This window comes from Periophthalmus magnuspinnatus, chromosome 1, assembly GCF_009829125.3.
Source record: "Periophthalmus magnuspinnatus isolate fPerMag1 chromosome 1, fPerMag1.2.pri, whole genome shotgun sequence".
NCBI lineage: Eukaryota > Metazoa > Chordata > Actinopteri > Gobiiformes > Gobiidae > Periophthalmus > Periophthalmus magnuspinnatus.
In genome coordinates this window covers 26,691,558-26,715,775 of record NC_047126.1, presented here as the reverse complement: position 1 = coordinate 26,715,775, position 24,218 = coordinate 26,691,558, and the positions used below count along the sequence as shown (strand labels likewise).

The 24,218-nt window shown below is 41.0% G+C and overlaps 1 protein-coding gene across 1 annotated transcript; it reads right to left on the bottom strand.

Annotated features, from left to right (window-relative positions):
* Positions 1-1,654: 1,654 nt before the first annotated feature.
* On the bottom strand, positions 1,655-23,824 carry LOC117370056 (cytosolic phospholipase A2 beta-like). The gene is made up of 19 exons (XM_055221668.1): positions 23,755-23,824; positions 13,983-14,119; positions 13,435-13,566; positions 13,167-13,207; positions 12,481-12,523; positions 12,348-12,402; positions 11,691-11,815; positions 11,123-11,215; positions 10,954-10,988; positions 10,705-10,843; positions 9,820-9,956; positions 9,073-9,292; positions 8,748-8,865; positions 8,179-8,316; positions 6,871-6,975; positions 5,475-5,654; positions 5,110-5,282; positions 3,922-4,108; positions 1,655-1,851 (listed from the first exon to the last, which is right to left on the bottom strand). Exons 1-19 carry the CDS (start codon positions 23,822-23,824, stop codon positions 1,655-1,657), a joined length of 2,325 nt encoding a protein of 774 aa, XP_055077643.1.
* Positions 23,825-24,218: the final 394 nt, after the last annotated feature.

Here is a 24,218-nt window from a genome sequence, read left to right as displayed (position 1 = left end):
TCAGCAAATCAAGGACATTAATTCAGCACCAGCATACTCAATTGCCTGTGATGAGTCGTGTGATGTGATCGATATTGAACAGACTGCGCTTTTATGCAGGTATGTGAACTCCGATGGGCCGCAAGAAGAAATTATCCAGTTAATACCACTGAAAGGCCAAACACGGGGGGGGGACATATGTGAGGCTGTGCTGAAGTGTTTAAATGACAATGGAATAAACACCAACCACCTGATTTCATTGGCTACGATTAATATTGTAATGAAGTTAAACTTGAGGCGGCATCGTACAACAGAGTAGTCACGTGGTGCGTCATTCTCTACAGGATGCGCTGCAGGGAAAATAAACATTTAATCATGAATGCTCATTATGTATTTGTAGCCAACTTAGTCATTTTGATAGTAAGCTAATATAGATACATACAGCATGTGTTGCCTTCATTATAAGGCTTATATAAGGCTTTTAATTTTTTGCGGCTCCAGACATATTTGTTTTTTGTTTTTTTGGTCCAATATGGCTCTTTCAACATTTTGGGTTGCCGAACCCTGGTCTAACAGGTATCCACACTTCAAACTCCACCCCTGCAGTTATTTGTTTGTAATCAGAAACAACTGGCTGCAATCAGATAAGTCCTGTGTGATCTCACAAGTACATACAAGTGGCCACTGAAAGCAGCACACTCACTTTTTTGAGCAGAAAGTTTCAAATTGGCCTAGTTTTTACTTAAATTGCCAAAAAAATGACTAGGAACAGTAGATAATGCTACTATAACACCATATACACAGTTTAGTAGAGTGGTTCTTGTGAGATATGAGCATAACTTAAAAGTCCTATATTATGCTAAATTGACTCTTTTGAGCTTTAATACATGTTATAATCTTGTAACTTCATCAAAAACATACCTGGAGTTGTGTTTAGTTTCATTTATACATGTTTGAGTGTTTATTATTAGAATGTATTGTCTACATCATAGACTGTATACATAAATGGACATAGCTAACCTGCTAGCCGCCATATTGCAAATATTCCTCCATTGGCTCCAGTTCACTTTCTATTGAAAAACTGTCAACCCTCTCCATAACTGCTGCCGTCAGACTTGTCATTTTATTTATACATTAATAACTTACATTAATAACTTACTAGAGTTACTAGACTTTGGTTGCTATAATGCTCGCGGTCGGAATCCCAAATATGGAACTTGGCTCCAAATTCCCTCCAATAACTGCTCTAGCCTCGATGAGCTTCATTTGACTGAAGCCGAACGCTGTGGGTGACGTCACACTCCCTCTGTCTATATCTCCAAAGCTCAAAATGCTCAGTTTCACCTTTGATGTCATGATGTGGTAGTTTTCAATTAACAACTAACTTTTACCTTTCGTTTCATAGAGATTGGAAATTCCAGGGCTGGAATTATCCATATGATTCTAGTGTAGGTGTATGGATTTTAAAAACAGAGTGGAGCACTTCCTGTACTACTACATGGTAGGAACACAAGGTGGAACAGAGTGAACTCAGCCTAAATTTGCAAGATCTGTGTGTTAAATTTGTATATGTTTTTGATGTGGAAACATTATAACAGATCAGAAAATAGCATAACATGGGCCATTTAAATTGTGATGAAATTTCTGAACCGTTGAAAAAGTGAGGCTCAGTTTTTCACTTGCGGCTAATAGCTTTGGAGAGGGCAGACAAAATGGCATCTCTGCTGTGGAGGATGTTGTAGTGGGTGAGGTCAATCAGAGCGTCGTAGTCTTTCTCAGAGTATGTGAAGTTTGAGGTGGTGTAAGGGGAGGCTGGAGAGTTCACATCCACCTGACCTGCTGCAAGCTCCTCCTCCGTCTCACGCTTCACACCTGAGACAGAGAAGACACAGGTAAACGGCTTCTTTAGATCTGGGCACACTCAGAAGAAAGAAATATTGTCAAAAAGGTTTTAAGATAGTCCAAAACTCATGAAGAAATACAAAATTGATTTAAAGAACAGATTTTGAGGAGCATTCATGGTCATCTTTAGCTGTTTGATTTTATGTTGCGTGTTACATCAAAACTAAACATAATTCCGTTGCTTCCTATAACAATGACAATAAAAATAAATAAATCTTGAAACTTGAGGCAAATTAATTCGTAGGGAAGATGATGACACGACTTTGGCGTTTAGACCCCGACAGAGGAAAGAGAAAGCAGAGATTAACAGGTGGATTAGCCAATCAGAGAAACGCATGGCCCAGTAAAAACAAACATTTCAACTTACATTAAAAAAGAAACCGGCACAGATTTCTGCAGCATCAACAATCAAAGCACTAAACTGTTACTTAAAGTTGAAACCAGAAGTACACTATATGAAAAGTCACATACACCTTTTTTCCCTCACTGTCTGACATGAAATCAGAGAAACGTTTCCTGTTTTGTAGGATTACCAAAATTATTTGTATTTGCTAAATGCCAGAATATTGAGAGAAAGATTTTTTAAAGACATTTTTTACTTTCTTCAAAGTGGTATGTTTACAAGATGCATGTATACTATTTGGGAAAACCCAGATGATGATGTCATGTCTTTGGAAGTTTCTGATTGGTTTATTGACAACATTTGACTTAATTAGAGACACCCCTGCAGATGTATTTGAAGCCACACCTGAAAGCCTGCTTCTTTGTGTAATATCCTGGGAAAGTCAAAAGAAGTCTGTCAAGACATTGTTGCGATATAAGCTATATTGTGCACAAGTCTGAGTCATCCTTGGGTGCAATTTCCAGATGCCTGAAGGCGACATGTTCATCTATTGAAACAATTATACACAAGAATAAACACCATGGAAAAGTCCAGCCATCATACCGCTCAGGAAGGAGACGAGTTCTGTGTCCCAGAGATGGATGTGCTTTGGACCAAAATGTGCACATCAACCCAAGAACAAAAGTCAAAGACCTTGTAAAGATGCTGACTGAAGCTGGTAACAGTGTGTCATTATTCACAGTGAAACCAACATGGACTAAAGGCCACTTAGCCTTAGAGATGACGTTACTCCAAAAGAAACTTTCAAGAGCCAGATTATAGTTAGCAAATGCACACAGAGACAAAGACATTTATTTCTTGAGACATGCCATGTAATTAAGTCAAATGTTGTCAATAAACCAATCAGAAACTTCCAAAGACATGACATCATCATCTGGGTTTTCCCAAATAGTATAAATGCATATTAATCTTGTGACTGACTGACTTTGATGAAAAACTGTCTAAAAAGCAAATAGAAATAATTTTGGTGATCCTAATTGACCTAAAACAGGAAAACTTAAGTCTGATTTCATGTCAGACAGAGAAAAAAGCATACTGTACATGTATTTTTATATAGTATATGCAAACTTCTGGAGAGGAGACACACATGATAAAAATTTGCAGCTGTGGCTGCACTGTCCCAAGTCAGGATGGAGATATGTCATGCTCTATGGTCTGGTTTTAGGACCTTCTGTATTCAAACAGAATGTAGAAGGGACTGGCTATTCAGGCAAAAAAAGGGGAGCAATACTTTAGAGCAGAGCCAAATCTGAAAACTGTTTAATCCTGTGTTGTGTAAGTGCAGAGGTAGAGGACGGCTGTGAGCTGATCAAAGGAGGAGAAGCCAGAGCAGAGTTTAGACATGGATCGGCTCTCACCTGGGCCCCACTCTCACCTGTTGCCTGACAGTCAGGCAGTCCTTCTATATTCTGTTTGAATCCAGAATGGTCTGAAATCTGAGTGTGAGCAGCCGCTAATTTGAATCACATGTCTCTTAAATGCAGACCTCTCCTCTCGAAAATTCTCGTATCATTCAGCACAAAATATATAAATTCTTTTACTTGAAATAAATGAGAGTTTAGTGCCAAGTCTATTTTGACCTGAACAATGTGTTTCTCTGATTGGATAACCCCCTCTCACCTGGGTGCTGGTCTCACCTGGGGCCTTGTGCTCCCTATAGGAGGCGTTGACCAGGGGCAGGTGCACTAGGATGGGAGTGGTAGGCATCTCTGGGTCCTCAAACACATACGCTTCTCTCTCTGGTTGCTGCTGGAGCTTTGCATAGTCTACAGAGGGGAAGGCCACTTGGTGCTCCTCACAGAACTTGCTCGTCTTCTGTAGCACCTGGACAGAGCAGAGGAACTGTGTGAGGGTAATGTAACGGCGCACTCAGACTGCAGGGGGAGCTACTGCGACTGCCGTGTTGGAACAAAGAAAGTAAAGCTCCTTCCTGCCACCACTGGTTTGATTTGAGGTTGTGAAGAAACTAAGAATTCTGGTTTTAAGTCACTCTCTATTGAAAATCGTCGTCCCTCTCGTCATAACTGCTACTGTCAGGCTCATCATTTTGGTCTTACAATGATCATATTCAACCACTCTACATGATCCTGGGGTTTTATTTTGCTTTTTTGTCCATAAGATGAGAAGCAAGGTATGAGCATTTACAACAGACCAATGAGCTGCCCTCTTTTGCTGAGGTTACTCCCACTAGCGTTAGGAACAGGTTTGATTGACAGCGTTGATAAGCACCCGCTCGCAGCTAAACCAGTGATATAGGCGGGAAGGGAAGTTACCTTCAACCACCTGGCTCCTGGTTGGCTCTTTGGTTACTATGATATTTGCAGTCGGAATTCCGAATATGAAACTTGGCAAATTCGCCTTTATAACTGCTAGCTTTGATGAGCTTCATTTGGCTGGAGACAAATGCTATGAGCGACATCACACTCCATTAGTCCACTTCTTTATACAGTCTATGAAAAAAAAGGGAAATAAACCACCAGGATCATGTAGAGCATGTTAATACAAACATTTTAAGGTCAGAATGGTGAGCCTGACAGCAGTAGTTATAGAGAGAGGGGTGAAGGTTTTTCAGTAGAAAGTGAATTGGAGCCAGATTTGATTGTGCTGAATTGTGCCCATGCTCACTTCCTATTGATACTTTGCACTGACATCACGCTGGTGGTATATGGCGGAATTATGAAGAGTTCCCATGGTGAAGCAATGCACATTAAGTGTAGTACGTTTAATGTACTTTTAATTATTCTGAATTCTTCCAACTTCTCTGGGCAGTTTGATTGAGGAGTAAGGACAGAAGCATTAGTCACAGAGTTGAAAAAGCAGCTCACCTCAAAAATGTTGCCAGGGTCCCAGGAGTAACTGAGGACAATGATGACATCGGCGTGTCTCTCAGGACGAAGCACTGGGGGACAGCCAATATTTATGGCATGTCCCGAGTCAATGAGATGAAGGACTGAGTCAGACGGGGTCAACTCGTTTGGGAAGGCATCCGGGTGAGACTCTGCAACAACAGACACTTCATCTGAACTTGTGTGTGGACAGAGACACTTCACGTTTACACATGTGTATGTGGACAGAGTGTGTGTGTGTGTGCACATGTGCGGATAGAGACACTTCACCCGTACGTGTGTATGTTTCTGTGAGTGTGTGTGTGGACAGAGACACTTCACCTGTATAAGAGTATGGATAGTACCTTTCCATGATAGGAAGTTGCTGTTCTTGTTGTAGTTATGGTGCAGAGTCAGTCCTCTGGTGAAGTTGAAGGTCTTGTTGACGATTGGTCGTTTTTTGAAGAATCCGGTGATTTTCTCAGCAAGGCCGGAAAATGGGCCGAGGCGGAGGGTGTCCAAAGTGGAGTCCTGGTTGTTCTTCTCTGAGACACAAGAGACACTTAGGTTAGAGCTCGTTCACTCAAGGTTTGGTCTAATTAGGTCTCTGATAATTAATTCTAATAGAATATTTTTTTCAGACCAAAGTTTAGTTGTTTTGATACAGTTTGGACCATTCACTCGCAGTCTTCCTCATAGGGGTCCTGTGATATTGCTGTGAAGTGTTTTCTCAGCTGATTAATGTTGCATTTAGACCATAGCGTCAGGGGTGTTTGGTTTACATGCAAAGCTTATGGGAGTCTAGGCTAACTCAATGTTGCCACGGTGTGTTTCAAGCATACACATGCCACAGGCGGCAGACAACAGAGTAAAAAAAGTAAACTTTTGGCGAAATTCACCGTGTGTTAATGAGTTTTAAGCACCTGCTCTCAAATGCAAAGGCGTTCAACTAGAGGTGCAATTTTGATAGTCAGCCTCACCTCCACTCACAACTTGGGGTCTAATGAACACCACCTGATGGAGCCATAGTCAGCAGGTCTTCAGCTCACACCTCCAGAGCTTCTCCAAGATCCAGGGGGAGGCTTTGGACACTAAAACCGAGTGGATCGTGGTCTTCTCCTCCATTATCGATGTGACCGCTCGTAGTTGTGATAGTAGTGGTCTGTGGCTGCCACAGTGGCATTACCCGAATGTGGTGGTGAACAGCGGAAGTGATTCTCATGTTTGCCCAAAGAGGCAACTGCTGTTGTGATCTTAGGCTTTACAAAAATAAATTGAATTGAAAGTGACGGATGTAGTCAGACTGAAAAAGGAACCTTATGGAGCCTTGTTGCCCTGTAGGACTCCTGAGACAGTGACATGTATTGGCAGGCCAAGTGTGCCACATTTCGTACCGCCACAGAGGCAAAACCCCAGGGTTGGAAGGAGTTCGGGGAGGCCATAAAGGACCGTCAGTTGGCCTTAAATACATTCTGTCACTGTCCAGTACCTCAAGAGGGGAAAGGAGTGCTTCACGGCATGTTGGAGCAGCGCTGCCCTTTGTCACCTGTTTTGTTCATTGTTTTTATGGATATAGTTAGTAGACATAGTCAAGAGGTGGAGGGGGTCTGGTTTGGGGTCACAGAATCTCATCTCTGCTGTTTGCAGATGATGTTTTCCTCGATGATGTTTTTTCAGATAAGCGGACACAATGGATGGATGGAAAATAATCCAATGCATTTAAAAATAAAAGCAGCAGCTGTAGCAGTGAGAGTGTGTTACCGATGACGTCCACTTCTGGCTCCATATTGGAGCTCACAGGGTCCACTCCAATTAGAGCCTTCCAGAGATCGCGCAGAGATGCCGAGAAAGCACTGCTCCAGATCCCTGCAGAGACAGAGGTCAGGGATCAGAGAGAAGTCAGGGGTGTCATTCCATAATTTGAGCCATCTGCCAAATTTTGTCAATAATGCTAGTTTGTTAGCCTGACCAAAAACAGTTAAGTGTTAAGTGCTGTCAGTTGTAGACTTTGTTTGCCATTCAGTTGAGTTAAAGCGGGTCTATTACGCAAAATCGGCTTTTCAGAGCTAACCACCCAAAGTTCTATTTGGACTGATTTGTGCATGTTTGAGCAATCTTTAATCACTTTTTTTCAAGATATCTTAGATTGGACTACCCTCATTTTCACCGCCAACACTACATGTCCATCGGTCTGTACTTCTTTTCCACTCCAATTTTATTTTCTATAATTTTGATAGGCTTAAGATTTGGCTGCGTCACATGGTCACTTCACGGCTCTTTGTTGTGATGATGTTTATGGTGACGTCAGCTCCAATTGTTTTCTAATGCTGAGGTCAGTGGACTTGTTTCATTTGTTAAGTAATTTTAGATGAATATTGCAAATTTAAAATGTGAAAATTATAACATAATGATCCACGGATGTCATAGATTATAGCTATATAACAGACACAAGCACAATAGGTCTTCTTTAACTAGAGTTAAAAAGAATAGAAAGTGTACGCACCAATAACGGTGTGGGACATGAGTCTGACAATGAAATTATAGTTTTGTTTCATCAAGAACCTCAAGTCCTACATTAACTAGTAAACTTGAGAGAATGGAGCTGGAAGCTGGATACTGCCTCTTAAAACTCTGGGTAAAAATAAAAAACATATAAACGACGGCCATTTGATGACTTGATGAAGTAGCTATTTTAAAAGGTGAACCAAAAGTGTATATCAGCAGCATAAGTTTTTACAAGGGCTGAAATGATTTGGGAAAAAATAGCTGATTGGAAATTTTCTGATAAACATTGTACTTGCTAATAAATTTGCCATTAATGTTGTAATAAAAGGATTGTGTTCAAAGTTCACATTTTAAACGCTTCTAACAAAATTGTCAAAAGACTGAAATATGAACTTGTTCGAAGAGATCTAAAGTACAGGGTTAGTAGATTTTATGCAGAATAAAAAGATAATAATATTTTTGTGGAGGAAATTATGATACTTTATTGCAGCTTTTGTGGTTTGCTAATAATGTCCATCTGAATTTCTATTTGAGTGTGATTACTCTTGCAATTCATGTTCTTACCGAGGAGATAAGACAGTCTGATCTCCGGGAGCTTCTTGATCAAATGTCCGAGGAAAAACTCTGAGTCAAAGTTTTCAGTTTTGACAAAGGCTCCGTATTTCTGCATACCCACCTCGAACGGAGTGAACTCCACCCACTCTGAGGAGGAGAAACATTGACATAAAGGACCACTCTTAAGCATGCCATAAAAGATCACTCTGAAACATCTGACATGAAGGACCACTTTAAAACATCTGTATTGATACTACATTGATACTTCGCAGCTGGTATCATCAACATTCCCTGGTAGTGTGATGCTAACTGTTGGCATGCTCTGTCTGAAGTTTTGTTAGACTTTAATCTGAGCTTTATTTTTACGCAATCTGACCCAAAAGAATTGACTTAGTTGGAGCTACAACAGGTGAGCATGACATCTAGTATCAATAGTCCAGTTAACGATTAGAATTATGAAAATATTATTACAATTAATTGAATGGTCGACTGGTTGCAGTTATCATGTTTAACTGTTGCAGCCTAATGAGCATAAAGAACCTGAGGAGAAACATCTGAGAAGAAAATAAAACACATGCCATTTTCAGGCTGTTGTCCGTGGGAGACCTCCTTCGCATTGACCGCAGTGTAAATGGGGAAAGGGTTCTGACCATTCTTTATTGTCTTCCGCTGATCAGACAGAGTACTGGTGTTTTTCTGAAAGATGAATAGAGTGGAGAGGATCAGAGGGTGTGGAGAAGAGGGTCAGGAGATGCAGAGGAAAGGATCAGATCGAGGAGAGGAGAGTGTCAGAGGAGACACTCAGAGGAGCAGAGGTGAGAGTTAGGGGAGCAGAGGAGAGTGTCAGAGTAGCAGAAGATGCAGTGGTAACATTTTGAAGGAGATGTCTGGGGAGTGTGAGACCTGTCCAAACAAAAGGTGCTCCAGCATGAGTCCTGCCATGTCAATGTAGGACACGAGGTGACCCTGTTTCTCCTTCTCCTCCATCTCTGCATAGTAGTAATGCATCATCTCTAGGGTGAAGCTACTGTTGGCTTTCTTGGTTAACTCTTTTCTGTTTTTGGAGATGATGTTCTCCAGGTTATGGGACCAGTTCTCCTCCTGGCAGAGTGTGGACATCGCCCTAAAGAAAGATGGAGGCATTTAGACAGAAGCAAAGTCAGAGGAGCAGAGACACAGGAGCAGAGCCAGAGGAACAGAGCCAGAGAAGCAGAGCCAGAGGAGGAGAGCCACAGAAGCAAACAGGAGCAGAGTCAGAGGAGCAGAGCCAGAGGAGGAGAGCCACAGGAGCAAACAGGAACAGAGTCAGAGGAACAGAGCCAGAGAAGCAGAGCCAGAGGAGGAGAGCCACAGGAGCAAACAGGAGCAGAGTCAGAGGAACAGAGCCAGAGGAGGAGAGCCACAGGAGCAAACAGGAGCAGAGCCAGAGGAGCAGAGTCAGAGGAGCAGAGCCAGAGGAGGAGAGCCACAGGAGCAAACAGGAACAGAGTCAGAGGAACAGAGCCAGAGGAGGAGAGCCACAGGAGCAAACAGGAGCAGAGCCAGAGGAGCAGGGCCAGTGGAGAAGAGCCAGAGAAGGAGAGCCAGAGGAGCAAACAGGAGCAGACAGGAGGTCAGTGGACATGGTGTATTATGTGAATTCTCTCTGACCATGTGGACCCAGACAGTGCGGTTATATAAGTGACGGCATCCAGGACTCCGATCTCCTTCAGACCCTTCAGAGAGCCCAGGAACCCAGTGCAGGCTCTGGACCCACCCCCTGACGCTACCAAGGCAACGGTCGGCACCTGGAGGAGCAGAAGAACAAGGCAACTAACAGAACCAATGTATGTTATATTTGACCTGGTTTCAGTACGGGTACCTGAGTTTTAGTTATTATCTAGAATGACAAAATAGAATTGTAATGAAGAGATCTTCCTCCCCTGTATTCTTACTTGAGTTCTGCACATTTATCTGGAATGGCCCTTGCGAAAAGTGATTGGGAAAGGCAAGACGCCACGACTAATAATTCAATATGATTGGTCAAAGCTATATCCAGTTGAGAGAAAAACACACACAGACTTTCCCCCCTCAAATGCACAAAGCTCTAGCCTCCAAATGTTTCTCACAAAATAAATAATCAGTGTTTATATGAAAGTAGGCTGAAGTATGTCTGTTTGTTTGGATGCTTCACTTTCACTCCACCACAATACTGTGCTGTGATTGGTCTGGACCACTGGTGTGCTCATGATATTTGTGAAATCACACATATCAGAGCAAGTTTACCTCATGACATCATCAGTACTAATCCTATAGCACTTCTCCATGTTTTTTTGATTCACCTTCACCAGACTCATTCTGACTTGACACTCAAATTTCCTTCACTACTCAGCAATCCAACTTTAGCATCAGTAGCTTCTATTCCACTATTATATTTATGTTGTATTATTATAGTAATCAAATGCCTCTATTAAGCAATTTCATCTGCACATGGAGTCCATACAGGAAACCATGTGATTCTACAGCATTTTCTGTTGGTGTTTTAAGTGCACATACCCGTTTGTCTGAGGGCGGAGCATCCAGACCCAACAGAGCCTGAAGAGCAAGAGCCACAGTCCTCCTCCTCTTCTGCAGGAACTCCTTCTCCTGAGAGGGGACATCCAGAGAGAGACGCACTCCCAGATCCTCCTTATTCCTGAGACAAGAGAAAGCAACGGTCTAACCCACAACTTCCACTCAGAAAGAGCAAGACTATAACCCACAACCGTCTTACTGAGGAGACAGAATAACCATTCTGCCACATACCTCTCCCATGTCTTCACTTGCAGATCCACTTTGGCCTGAAAACACAGATACATTTGCAAAGTTATTTTCTGCTTTTGCAGTTCAGTTTTGTCCATTGCATTGTAATAGTAGTAGAGAGGCACTAGTAGCAGTGGTAGCAGTATTGTAGTAATAGTAGTAGTATTAATACCTTCTCCAGAGAGAGAGAGATGTTTGCAGACTGCTGAGAGGGGAGGGACTTCAGAGGAATAGATGATGGAACTACTTCTCGTTTGTCCTCCTCCTGCAACAAGTACCCTCTTCAGATCATAGACTAAATGGACATAATTAACCTGCTAGCGCATTCAAAATAGGAAGTGACCATGGGCGTGCTTTGGCTTCATCAAATCTGGCTCCAATACACTTTCTATTGAAAAACGCCCCTCTTTTTGTAACTGCTGCTGTCATTTGTTTTTTTGCTATTTTGTTTGTAAATCAAGATATGAACCTTAATAACAGACACGCCAGGTGCCTTCTTTCCCCGGGGGGCATTACCTTCAACAGCCTTGCTCCAGATTAACTCTTTCATTGCTATGATACTCGCAGTCACATTTCCGAATATAGAACTTAACTCCATATTCGTCTCTATAACTAAATGCTAACTTTGATGGGCTTCATTTGGCTGGAGCCGAAAGTGATGTCACCCTCCTTCAGTCTACTTCTTTATACAGTCCATGGTTCAGATCCTGGTCAGGAGTACCTAGTTAGAGGATACTCACAGTGAGGCCCAGCTCTGTCTCCAACTCTCGATTCACGTGGAACTGGAGCCATTCCTCCTCCTTCAAAGTATGGATTCCCTCATAGGCTCCATGCAGCTTTAGCTTTGGGGCTTTGCTCAGAGGTCCTGTGTGGAGACCAGGAGGAGCTCAGAGATGCATAAAAGCATCTGAGCTTCTCCTATGAATCCTCTGCTCTGCACAACAAGTGACGTCATCTTTCACAACATTCCCCTAGTCCTTCTGTTCCATGGCTCCTCTGGCTGTGCTCCTCTAGCTCTGCTCCTATGGCTCTGCAGCTCTGCTCTTCTGGCTCTGCTCCTCTAACTGCTCCTGTCTGATTCTCTGGCTGTGCTCCTCTAGCCCTGCTCATCTGGCTTTGCTCTTGTCTGCTCCTCTGACTCTGCTCCTGGTTGCTGCTCTGGCTCTGCTCCCATTTGCTCCTCTGACTCTGTTCCTGTCTGCTCCTCTAGCACCGATCCTGTCTGCTCCTCTAGCACCGATCCTGTCTGCTCCTCTAGCTCTGCTCCTGTCTGCTCCTCTAGCTCTGCTCCCGTCTGCTCCTCTGGCTCTGCTCCCGTCTGCTCCTCTGGCTCTGCTCCCATCTGCTCCTCTAGCTCTGCTCTGTCTGTTTCTCTAGCTCTCCTTCTGTGTACTCACTGTTATTGTCTGCAAGGTTTTTAGCTTTGACGTTCATGACAGTCAGGGGAGGTGCCTGTAAAACAATAATAACATTTTATTTTATTTAACCTTTACTCAAGGTCGAAATATGAACTGTGTGTTAGAAGCTCACCATCAGGATCCCATTGGTGATGTACTCTTGAGGCTTTTCTTTGCTGCAACAAGGAAACAATATTTTCAGAAAACTTTAAAGATGTAGTATTATGTAAAACAGTTTTTTTGAGCTTTTTATTGTGTTGTATTGTTGTTCCCTCATCAAAAACAAGCACAAAGAGGTTTTAGATCTCATTCATGTTTGAGTATTGTTTGAGTATTTTAGTGATTTCTCTCGGAGCCTATTCGTACTCTCCTTATAGTTAGCTGTAAGATTCTGTGCAATGCTCAGCACACAAGCCTATGTCGTCCATGCTCACACACGACAATTCTGATACGATGTGCATTAGTTTCATTAGCGGGATGCACACTGATTGTGTTGAGATAGGGCTCTGAAGAGGGAGTGACTTAACATACTGAGAAAAGGGAGGGAAGACTCAGTGTCATAAACGAAAGTAAAATTTATTAAACATGTTAATACGTTGTTTTCGGTGAATATAACATTTTCAAAGCACTAAAAAAGGTAACATGTTGATCTAAATATGTTATGTGTTAGAAGTTAATACCCCATAGAAGTAAAATACCCCATCTTTAAATTAGCTTGAGAATTGGAATTGATTGGAGCTCTGAGGCGATGGAATAAGTGATGAGGGGGGCTAGACTTTAAAGGCACTGAGCAGCACAGACATTATGCAGTGATCTCACCTGTTCAACAGCTCAAACTCCATCTCCAGCACATCCTTTGTCTGTTACACAAACACGGCCAAATTTTTACACAAAATGCCACTAACCCGGTTTACTAATTTGATTTATATTTTAAAATGATCATAGATTAAGAAAATAGTTAATTCAGATAAAAAAAAACAAAAAAATTAATCAATACTAGTCACAAATACTTGGAAACGTGTCGTGTAAAATAAACTGTTTAAATCCAGACAATCCAGACAATGATAAAGTGTGAGTAACCTCTGACCTCTGATCCCAGACTGAAGAATTTTTGGACCTTCGAGTCTAGCTCCAGGGTCTCCAGGTCCAACAGGACTGTGGATACAAGGTCATCTTTGGTGATCAGGTCTTCATCATATAGACAGATCTCCAACACGTTCTACAGGAGAGACACAGGTTTGAACCAGGATTAAACTAGGACTAAATCAGGACTCAAATATTTTGGTTTCTATTGTGTCTGGTCTTTGGTCTGGTCTCTGGTCTGGTCTCTGGTCCAGTCTCTGGCCCAGTCTCTGGTCCAGTCTCTGGTCCCTGGTCTGGTCTATGATCTGTTCTCTGGTCTGATCTCTAGTCTTGTGTGGTCTCTGGTCTGGTGTCTCTGGTCTACTCTCTGGTCCCTATCATGTCTGGTCTCTGGTTTGGTCTTTGGTCTGGTCCGCTCTCTGGTCTTTGGTCTGGGGTCTGGTCTAGTCTCTGGTCTCTGATCTGGTCTTTGAACTGGTACGTTCTCTGGTCTGGTCCGCTCTCTGTTTCGTTTTTTTGTCTTGACTCTGGTCTGGTCTGGTTTGCACTCACTTTGGTCTGGACGGGGACTCTGAATCTGAATTTCTCATTCCAGTCAGGATTGTTGTTGTTGTTGATGGTTTTGGTTCTTCGCGTAGCAGCTGTTGCTGTTGGTAACGTCAGAGTCACGTACAGGTCCGACTGGGACACTAAGAAAGACCCAGAAACAGAACTTAGACGCAGAACTAAACCAGGACTAAACCAGGGCCAAACAGGACTAAAGAGAGGGCTGTTTATGGGCTTTGTGGTTTGGCCATTCACATACAGGGATACAGAAGGATGGGAGTGCATCTGATAGACTTTGCTTTGCCTGGAAAGTTCCACAATATGGCATTAAACGTATCTTATCTTGCTTCAGTTATTTTTTATTGCTAAGAAAAACCTCCTTGTTTCAATGGAGATGAGATTAATGCCATATTGTGGAGCATTTCAGGCAAACTCAACACTGACAGCATTTTCTACAGCTCTAAAACTGAAGGCTCAAATGGTCATCAACAAAAAGGGCTACAAGATTATTCAGAATCAAATCAAAATCACAATTTGAATAGACACAGCAAATAACAAAAGCTAGAATTTTTTAAGCATAACTTTTTCCACAAACAACTAAACCTCCATCTTATTCTTTATAAAAATGTATTATCAGCGTGGAACAGAGTGTTTTCAGTTTGAGAGAAGAACTAAATTTATAGGATTTGTGTGTTAAACATGTCAGTGAAAAGAAACATAACTCCAGATGTATGTAAACAACTCTGTCCTCCTGTCCAAGCTCTCTCAGTACTATCTTTCCATTGATGCATTGTATTGGGTAAAATCGTATCTCTCCAATCGGGTTCAGTTTGTAATAATAAACAATTCAATGTCCTCTTTGGAGCCCTGCACAACAGGGGTTCCACAAGGATCAATTATGGGGCCCCAGTTGTCCAGCATTTATAACAGTGACCTCCTAAACATGTGCAAAGATGTAGACATGATGATGCTGTCTATGCAGATGGGAGGGATGCACAGCAATGGCCACTAGATTATCTTCAGCTATGGACAAAATTGGTAATTGGCTCCAATCTTGTGACATAATGTCTTACACTAAATATTAATAAAACAGTTGGTATGTATTTTATCAAAACTAACAAAATTAAAGACATGCCCAATATCTTTGTTAATGGAGTAAAAATAAATATTGTAAAAGAGACAAACCTAGAGGTTCATTTGGAGACTTTGCCTTTTAAAAAGCCTATAAAAAAGTACACAACTCAGTCCGATACATCTCTTCCCTAAGACACATGAGGAGCAGCTTGACAGTAGAGGCATCTTTCACATATTTCAGTGCCATGATTATTCCACACATGACCATCAGGCCATCAGACAGTGAGATCGGCTTTTAGACAGTCTGAAATTGTCTGTGGATTTGAATAATTTTACTAGAAATTTGAAAAAGTACATTTTAGATAATCAAATGTACTGACATTAGCCTAGTTAATTTGTACTGTTCTGTATTCACCATAAAAACTTGCACATAATGTAATAATTGCAATAATATTTTTATATTGGTTTGGACTGTTGGGAAACAAACTGTATTGGACATGGGGACATTTAATTGTATTTATCTGCTAATGTTAATAATGAGCTGTCTATAGTTTATTGTCTATAATTTAATTGTAATGAAATGTGTATTTTCATGTGTGTTCACCTGCTCAGGGGCTGCACATGGAAAGTAGCAGTAGCTAAATCTGGTACAAATCATCCTTTCTTTTGTAAGATTAATGAGTTTGTACATGGTCCCTATCAAATCAAGAATAAAGAAAGAAAGAAAGAAAGAAAATAATCCTATTATTAAAGCATAAATCACAAATCTAATTGCAATTGCAGTGATGCGCGCGTATTTAATCATGTATTCTGTGTCACTCTCCATTTGAAGAGTCTGGTGAGCTGTTTCTCTGTGATCACTGACTCTTTTTGGATAGTGTAAAAACTCAGACAGAGGGTGGACTCGATGTCGTGCTCTCTCAACATGCAGGTTTTTTGATTGATATGTCAAAATAATGAATTATGATTATTTTTTATGCGTTGAAATGTGTTAATTTACCCAGCCCTACTCTACAGAACTGACAAAAAGACTAAAATGTAAACTGATAAACTAACACTGACAAAAGAATTACATTTCAGAACATGCAGATCTAAAACACAGGGTTAGCAGGTTCGTTTTTTTATGAATAAGATTGTGTTGTTTGTGGTTACGGTACTTACGGTACTTCAAAAACTGCAACCTTTATGACTTGGCAATTGTTTCAATTCAGATTGTGATTTTGATGAATTCTGCAACACTAGACTGAAGATGGAAATGAGCCACGTTGACTTTTATAATCTTTACATATTCAGAACCAGACCGGAGCTGGACCCGGACCCACACTCACAGAAGTCCTGGCTTGTTGTGGTCGTTGCTCGCAGCACAGAGACCTCCAGAGTCCAGAATGTGACATGTTCCACCTACAAAACAAATAGGACTGAACCAGGACTAAACCAGAACTGAACCAGAACTGAACCAGGACTGAACCAGGACTAAACCAGAACTGAACCAGGACTGAACCAGGACTAAACCAGAACTGAACCAGGACTGAACAACTACTGAACCAGGAAAGAAACCAAGACTGAACCAGGACTGAACCATAACCAAACCAAGACTGAACCAGAACTAAACCGGAACTGAACCAGGACTGAAGCAGGACTAAACTAGGACTAAACCAAGACTGAACCAGGACTGAACCAGGACTAAAGCAAGACTGAACCAGGACTGAACCAGAACTGAACCAGGACTAAACCAGGACTAAACCAGAACTGAACCAAGACTGAACCAGTACTGGACCAGAACTAAACCAAGACTTAACCAGGACTGAACCAGGACTAAACCAGGACTAAACCAGGATTAAACCAGGACTGAACTAGGACTAAACCAAGACTGAACCAGTAGTGGACCAGAACTAAACAAAGACTGAACCAGGACTAAACCAGGATTAAAACAGGAGTAAACCAGAACTGAACCAGGACTAAACCAAGACTGAACTAGGACTAAACCGGAACTGAACCAGGACAGAAGTAGGACTGAACCAGGACTAAACCAAGACTGAACCAGGACTAAACCGGAACTGAACCAGGACTGAACCAGGACTAAACCAGGACTAAACCGGAACTGAACCAGGACTGAACCAGGACTAAACTAGAACTAAACCAGAACTGAACCAGGACTAAACTAGGACTAAACCAAGACTGAACCAGGACTGAACCAGGACTAAACTAGGACTAAACCAGAACTGAACCAGGACTAAACTAGGACTAACCAAGACTGAACCAGGACTGAACTAGGACTGAACCAGAACTAAACCAAGACTGAACCAGGACTGAACCAGGACTAAACCAAGACTTAACCAGGACTGAACCAGGACTGAACCAGAACTAAACCAAGACTTAACCAGGACTGAACCAGGACTAAACCAGGACTAAACCAGGACTGAACCAAGACTGAACCAGTACTGGACCAGAACTAAACCAAGACTTAACCAGGACTGAACCAGGATTAAACTGGGACTAAAACAGGATTAAACCAGGACTGAACCAGGACTGAACCAGAACTAAACCAAGACTTAACCAGGACTGAACCAGGACTAAACTAGGACTAAACCAAGACTGAACCAGGACTGAACCAGGACTAAACTAGGACTAAACCAGAACTGAACCAGGACTGAAGCAGGACTAAACTAGGACTAAACCAAGACTGAACCAGGACTGAACCAGGACTAAACTAGGACTAAACCAGAACTGAACCAGGACTAAACCAGAACTAAACAAAGACTGAACCAGGACTAAACCAGGATTAAAACAGGAGTAAACCAGAACTGAACCAGGACTAAACCAGGACTAAACCAGGACTGAACCAGAACTGAACCAGTACTGGACCAGAACTAAACCAAGACTTAACCAGGACTGAACCAGGATTAAACCAGGACTGAACCAGGACTAAACCAGGACTGAACAAGGACTGAACCAGGACTGAACTAGGACTAAACCAAGACTGAACCAGTACTGGACCAGAACTAAACAAAGACTGAACCAGGACTAAACCAGGATTAAAACAGGAGTAAACCAGAACTGAACCAGGACTAAACCAAGACTGAACTAGGACTAAACCGGAACTGAAGCAGGACTGAACCAGGACTGAACCAGGACTGAACCAGGACTGAACCAGGACTAAACCAGAACTGAACCAAGACTGAACCAGTACTGGACCAGAACTAAACCAAGACTTAACCAGGACTGAACCAGGACTAAACCAGGACTAAACCAGAACTGAACCAAGACTGAACCAGTACTGGACCAGAACTAAACCAAGACTTAACCAGGACTGAACCAGGACTAAACCAGGACTAAACCAGGATTAAACCAGGACTGAACCAGGACTAAACCAGGACTGAACAAGGACTGAACCAGGACTGAACTAGGACTAAACCAAGACTGAACCAGTACTGGACCAGAACTAAACCAAGTTTGAACCAGGGCTGAACCAGGATTGAACCAGGGACTGACAGTAGACTAAAAACAGGACTAATGTAAGACTAAACCAGGACAAAACCAGGATTAATAGAGGACTAAACCTGGATTGAACTAGGGAATGAAGGTGGATTAAATATAGGACTAAAGCAGGATTAAAGTCTCTTGCTGGTAGTTGTGACAGAGGCACTCATTTTTATTTAAGATTCGGAACTTGTCTTTCCTCACACAAAAACACAAGACAAAACCACCTGAGAAGCACACGTCCCCCATTTTCTGAACTAACAACCTAACTGGAACTAAACCAGGAATGATCCAGGTCTAAACTGAGACCCAACCAAGAATTAGTAAAACATGAAAACCTGTGATATGCACTGACACAGGTGACGTTCTAAATTATTTACTCTGGTTAAATAGTTCAATAAATAGACTCACCTGTGAAGAATCAGGCCACAACTTCCTTTTTAACCTAAAATAGAAGAACATACTTTAACAATTTGGTTTTATTTCCAAAAAGTCAAATCCACAAATGTTTTTTTTTTCCCCCGTGATCATTTCTATCAGTGACAAGATCCATTCTCCCTCTGCATTTATCCAACCACAGCACAAAATCTGCAGATGAACTCGAGACTGCTACATTTGTACTTACCAGGAAATAAGATCAAATTCCATGTTGCTGAAAGATTTAAAAATCTGGAATGAAAACTGGTCTAAAACCTGGACTAAACCTGGTCTAAACCTGGAGTAAACCTGGTCTAAACCTGGAGTAAACCTGGTCTAAACCTGGACTGAAACTGGTCTAAGCCTGGTGTGATCTAGATGAGGTCTTGTCTGATCCTCTTCTATTTAAGGACAAATGAAGGAGGAGGATGTAACAACACAACAAGAAGTTTTCAGGTCTAGTGGGTTTACAGTGAAGGGGATGTCAAGTAATAAAGCTTTTTAGATGCATTATATAATTCATATACCATATCAAAACATAATAATTCATATATCCTTTAAATATTGTCATGTAACCACCATTTTTATACTGAATGCATATATTGTTTGAATGTTGTATCCTTTTGAAGGCTGTTTAACAAGCACTATTTTATATTAAAGTTTGAGCACGGGTTTGATATACTAACACTGAAACTATTCTTTAAAGTTGTATCCTTTTGAGGTATGCCCAACAAGCACTATATTCTAACACTGAAACTATTCACTCATTATAACAGTCCTACTTTAAAGGCAACATTGTGAGATGTGAATTGTGGGAGACAGTGGGTGCTTTCCACAGACTCCCTTACAGAGATAAGGCTGCCGGAGTAGACTCAAGGCCGGAAAAACAGGCCGGTGTTGTTTGAGTGAACGAGGCCGGAAGGAGGGATCAAGGTGTCTACCTTCTCAACATAATATTTGCATATTCATGTTGCATGTTACATTTTTGTCTTTGGGGCCAGGGAAAGGCAGACAGACCGCCTGCTGCACATTCGAGGGATAGATCATTTTGACCCCGGGTCCTGTATTAGATTGTAACTGTCAGGGAAATAAACTTTTGAAATTTGAACTGATCGAATCCAGTCGTCATTTTGATAGAACACACCTAACAACAGACTAATTAACAATTTGGACATACCCCTCTCATTCAATGTTTTTTTCTTTATGTACTACTTTCTACACTTTATACACACAGAAAACACCAAATATATGCCGCAAGATATATGGAATTATGTAAAGGTAAAGAAAAAAAAATCAAAATCACTCATCATAATCTCCTTGAAGAGTTTTCATCAAAAACACCTAAAACTTGCCCAAAACCCATCTGCAATAAAAGGCACACTCATATATTGTCTCGTTTTGTGGAAGCTGTGTCTTGTTGTCCCATTCCAAGCAGTGGAGTAGTGGAAATGATCCCCTGACCCCGGGGTTTAACTGACAGACACTGAAGGATGGGCCAAATGCAGGTTTAACCCAGAGACACTGAAGAATGGGTCAAACACAGGTACAATCCAGAGACACTGAAGGATGGGTCAAATGCAGAGAACACTCACTCAACTGACCTCACTTCTTGGACACACCCAGAGCAGCCGGACGTCAAAGGTCAACCTCCTGAGTCTATATGCTCTGTGCTGTGTCTATGTGCTTCCACAAGTGTGTTTACGTGTGCAAAAACATCCTGGTTATGAGCCTTATCCCAGTCATGGCAGTATTCTGGATATGAAATTGACATGCACTCCAGGATACTCATATCCCTGTTGTACATGAGGATGGATATTTAGAATGGTAACTACGGCAGCTATGGCACAGATATAGCAATGACCATAACATGTTAGCAGCTTTGCTAATGTAAGGCTTTTCTGCATGTTTTCAACAACAACAAAGAAAGAAGATATGCATTTATAAAAGAACATAAGGCTGTGAAGTGTTGCCACAGCTTCAGTAAACGGCATTATTCACAGTTAAAAATACCCACATCAGTTTAGTTCAAGACCAACAGAAATAGTCACATATTTTAGCCTGTTGTTAAAACATGATTGTATTAAACAGTACATTACTTTATTTTGTTTATAGGTATAAAATATTATTACTTAAAAAGTCCCGGTATAAGTTTAAGTCTTTTGGGAAAGCTGCTGCTCCTACTGTATTTGGTACTTCACTTTGCACATGCTTAGTACTGTACTAGTGATGATAAATCATAATACTGCATCTACATGCCACAGTATCCTGAAAACTATCAAAATGTCCCAGTGAGAGTGTCCTGTTTTCTCATAACCTGGATACTGCTTTTACTGCTGGATAGTGAAACCAGGATACTGCGTTTACTTGGACACTTACAAAACCAGGATACTCAAAGAACTTGATCATAACTGGGTCTCAGTGCTCCTGGACCGTACTCCAGATCTGAGCCTGGTCCTGCTCAGGACTACTTAGCTGGAGGATTCATATGGAGAGGAGAATCCACCCATACACATGTAACCTGTAAGGCAGGATTTTCATGTGAGATACATTATAGACCAGAGCTAGGGGTTGTGTTGTCATACCTCATAGTTTTCATTTAGCCCAATAGTAAGCCAGTGGAGATTTTAAGATGATAAATACTTAAAGGTCCTATATTACACAAAATTGCCTCTTACTCTGTTTCACCTTATGAAGCAGTAGTTTTCAAGTTAACGGCTACTGTTCACCTTTTGTTCAGTAGACATAGGCAATTCCAGGGCTGAAATCATCCAAATAATGGAGTATTTTTCCGTTTGAGAGAATTCCTAAATATGCATGAATTGTGTGTTAAAAATGTTTGAATGAAACAAAACACATGTATGTTTATGATGAGGAAATAACATTATAACATAGATTAGAAAAAAGTGTAATATGGGGCCTTAAACTTAAGTATTTTTCAGTAGTGACACAGCATCTTATCAAGTTGTTAGAGGTCTTTTCTTTACTTTTTTACATTGTTGTAGCTAAAGCATCTCTATTGATGATTAGCACGCTCTCATCAAACAAGTCTCTGTGCTAACTCTTACCCCCATCAAAGACAATGCTACATTCTGTCTGAAAACTAATACTATAATACTTCTATAAACAATAGATTTATTTATGATTGTGATTTTGATCACATTTAGAGATGCAGCAGACCTAAGCTACAGTCTCAGTCTCACATCCTTTAACATTTAAAGCGGAGAAGCAGGAAAGATTAGTCACTACCAGAAACTCTCACTCCACTGCTACTGCTGCTACTACTTCTAGTAAATACTAGGGATGAACCAATTCAACATTTTTACGTCCAATACGATTTAAATATTTTTAATTTATGGATTTGGCAGGATAATTTTATTTTTGTATTTTTGCAAATAATCAATATTACCAGATACGACTAGAGAGACTAGCATTTACCAAAACATAGGTAACAGCAATTTATTCTTCAAGTAACTACAGAACAGTTTGGACAGACACTTTTGAAGCCGATACCAAGGCTGGGGACATCCCAAACATACACTACTATATTGCTGTATAAAACTTTTAAAATGTTTATGTTAAATATTAACTTAACATTTTGGGATTTTGACCAACTACGATGTGAAGCTTTTGCAGTTCATAGGACAGACATTAAGGACTATTGTATTGATTGTAGTGATTTTTCCTGTATGTCATGGCAACCCTGCATGCAGCTAGCTATGCTAGCCATCTAGCTCTAAAAGGCTACAAAAGAAGAGGAAACACAGAGTGGAGAGTGAGGCTTAGGAGAAGCTTTGCTGTTGTGTTTCCTGAGTTCTCCTGGCTCCCTCACACACTTCTGTGATCCCTGGGTTTCAGGACAGAAATGAGGGACACTTTTGTCCTGAGGACTGCTATATTCCTCAAACTGCCCCAGCACAGGTCTAATAACCCTACCCCTTTGAGCTGCACTGAGACTTTTGTTTGAGCTTTCTATCATCATTGTATTTTACTGCTCCGTGTAGTCCTGGTTCAGTCCTGGTTTAGTCTTAGTTTAACCCTGGTTCAGTTTTCCTTTACTCTGGGTTTAGTTGTGGTTCAGTACTTGTTCAGTTCTGGTTTAGTCTTAGTTTAGTCCTGGTTTAGTCCTGGTTTAGTCCTTGTTTAGTCTGGATTTAGTCCTGGTTCAGTTCTGCTTTAGTCCTGGTTTAGTCCTGGTTCAGTTCTGGTTTAATCTGAGTTTAGTCCTGGTTGGTACAAACACTCAACCAAGACACAGATCAAGTTCTGCACGTCCCGTTCACACACATAAGCTGTGACGGAGGATGATGATTCACAGTTTTTCCTCAAATTGTAAGTTCACTGGCATGTGAACGAATGGAATTGGGTGTGGAATAACAGGGAACACCCAATTCCAGACTTTCATATAATGAGAAAAATGTTTTCAAAAAATCTCTGAAATTTTGCACAAAATTCTGTTTATACATCCTGCTCAAGTAAATGACAGAGTTTTCAACGTTCAACTTTGCATAAAATATTTGTTTATATATCTTTATATTAGTATTAAACTCACAGAAATAAATTATTTTAACATAAATTTAAGAAGAAAACATTACATATTCTTTTACATGTAGTGTAAAAATATCATTAGAGCAGCTCTGTGTTATCTTCACATCGATATAGGGGGCCACGGCACAGCAGACTTCGGAAATGGCTGATCTAGAGGTCTGGGACATTAAAAGTTACCCAAATCTCTTGTGTCTAATCTCTGTGATTTTTGTGCACAACAGCCACAAAATGTGCCCAAAATTTAGAAATTAAGCAAAAATACCCCCACTGTGTAGCAAAGAAGCAGAAAAGGCATGATCACAGTTGGCAATGGGAACTTGAGGGCCGGTCATTGCGTTTGCGGCTACATTTACATATTACTGTTGTGTCCTTGGGTAAGACACTGGTCAAAGGTCTGAGAGGCTGTTGGCTGCATCTTGTTTTGAAAAAAAGTCTTGAAAAAAGGTGCATTGTAAGTATTTTTGAATATTAAAACAATGTAAATGTTTTTTGATTCGTGTTTATTTGCGATATCTCAATAAGTTAAATAAATAGATAAATACAGTTTATACAGGACTTGTACATGTTCAGATCAAGTTTGCAGCTTTAGGTATAAAACAAATCGCTTTGCACATTGTCACATTTTTGTTTAGTTTTTTGAGACCACATGCGGCTCCCATGTTACATATTAATTTTTTTAAAAATATATTTTTACATAGTATTTCAACAAACCATTTTTAGAGTTAA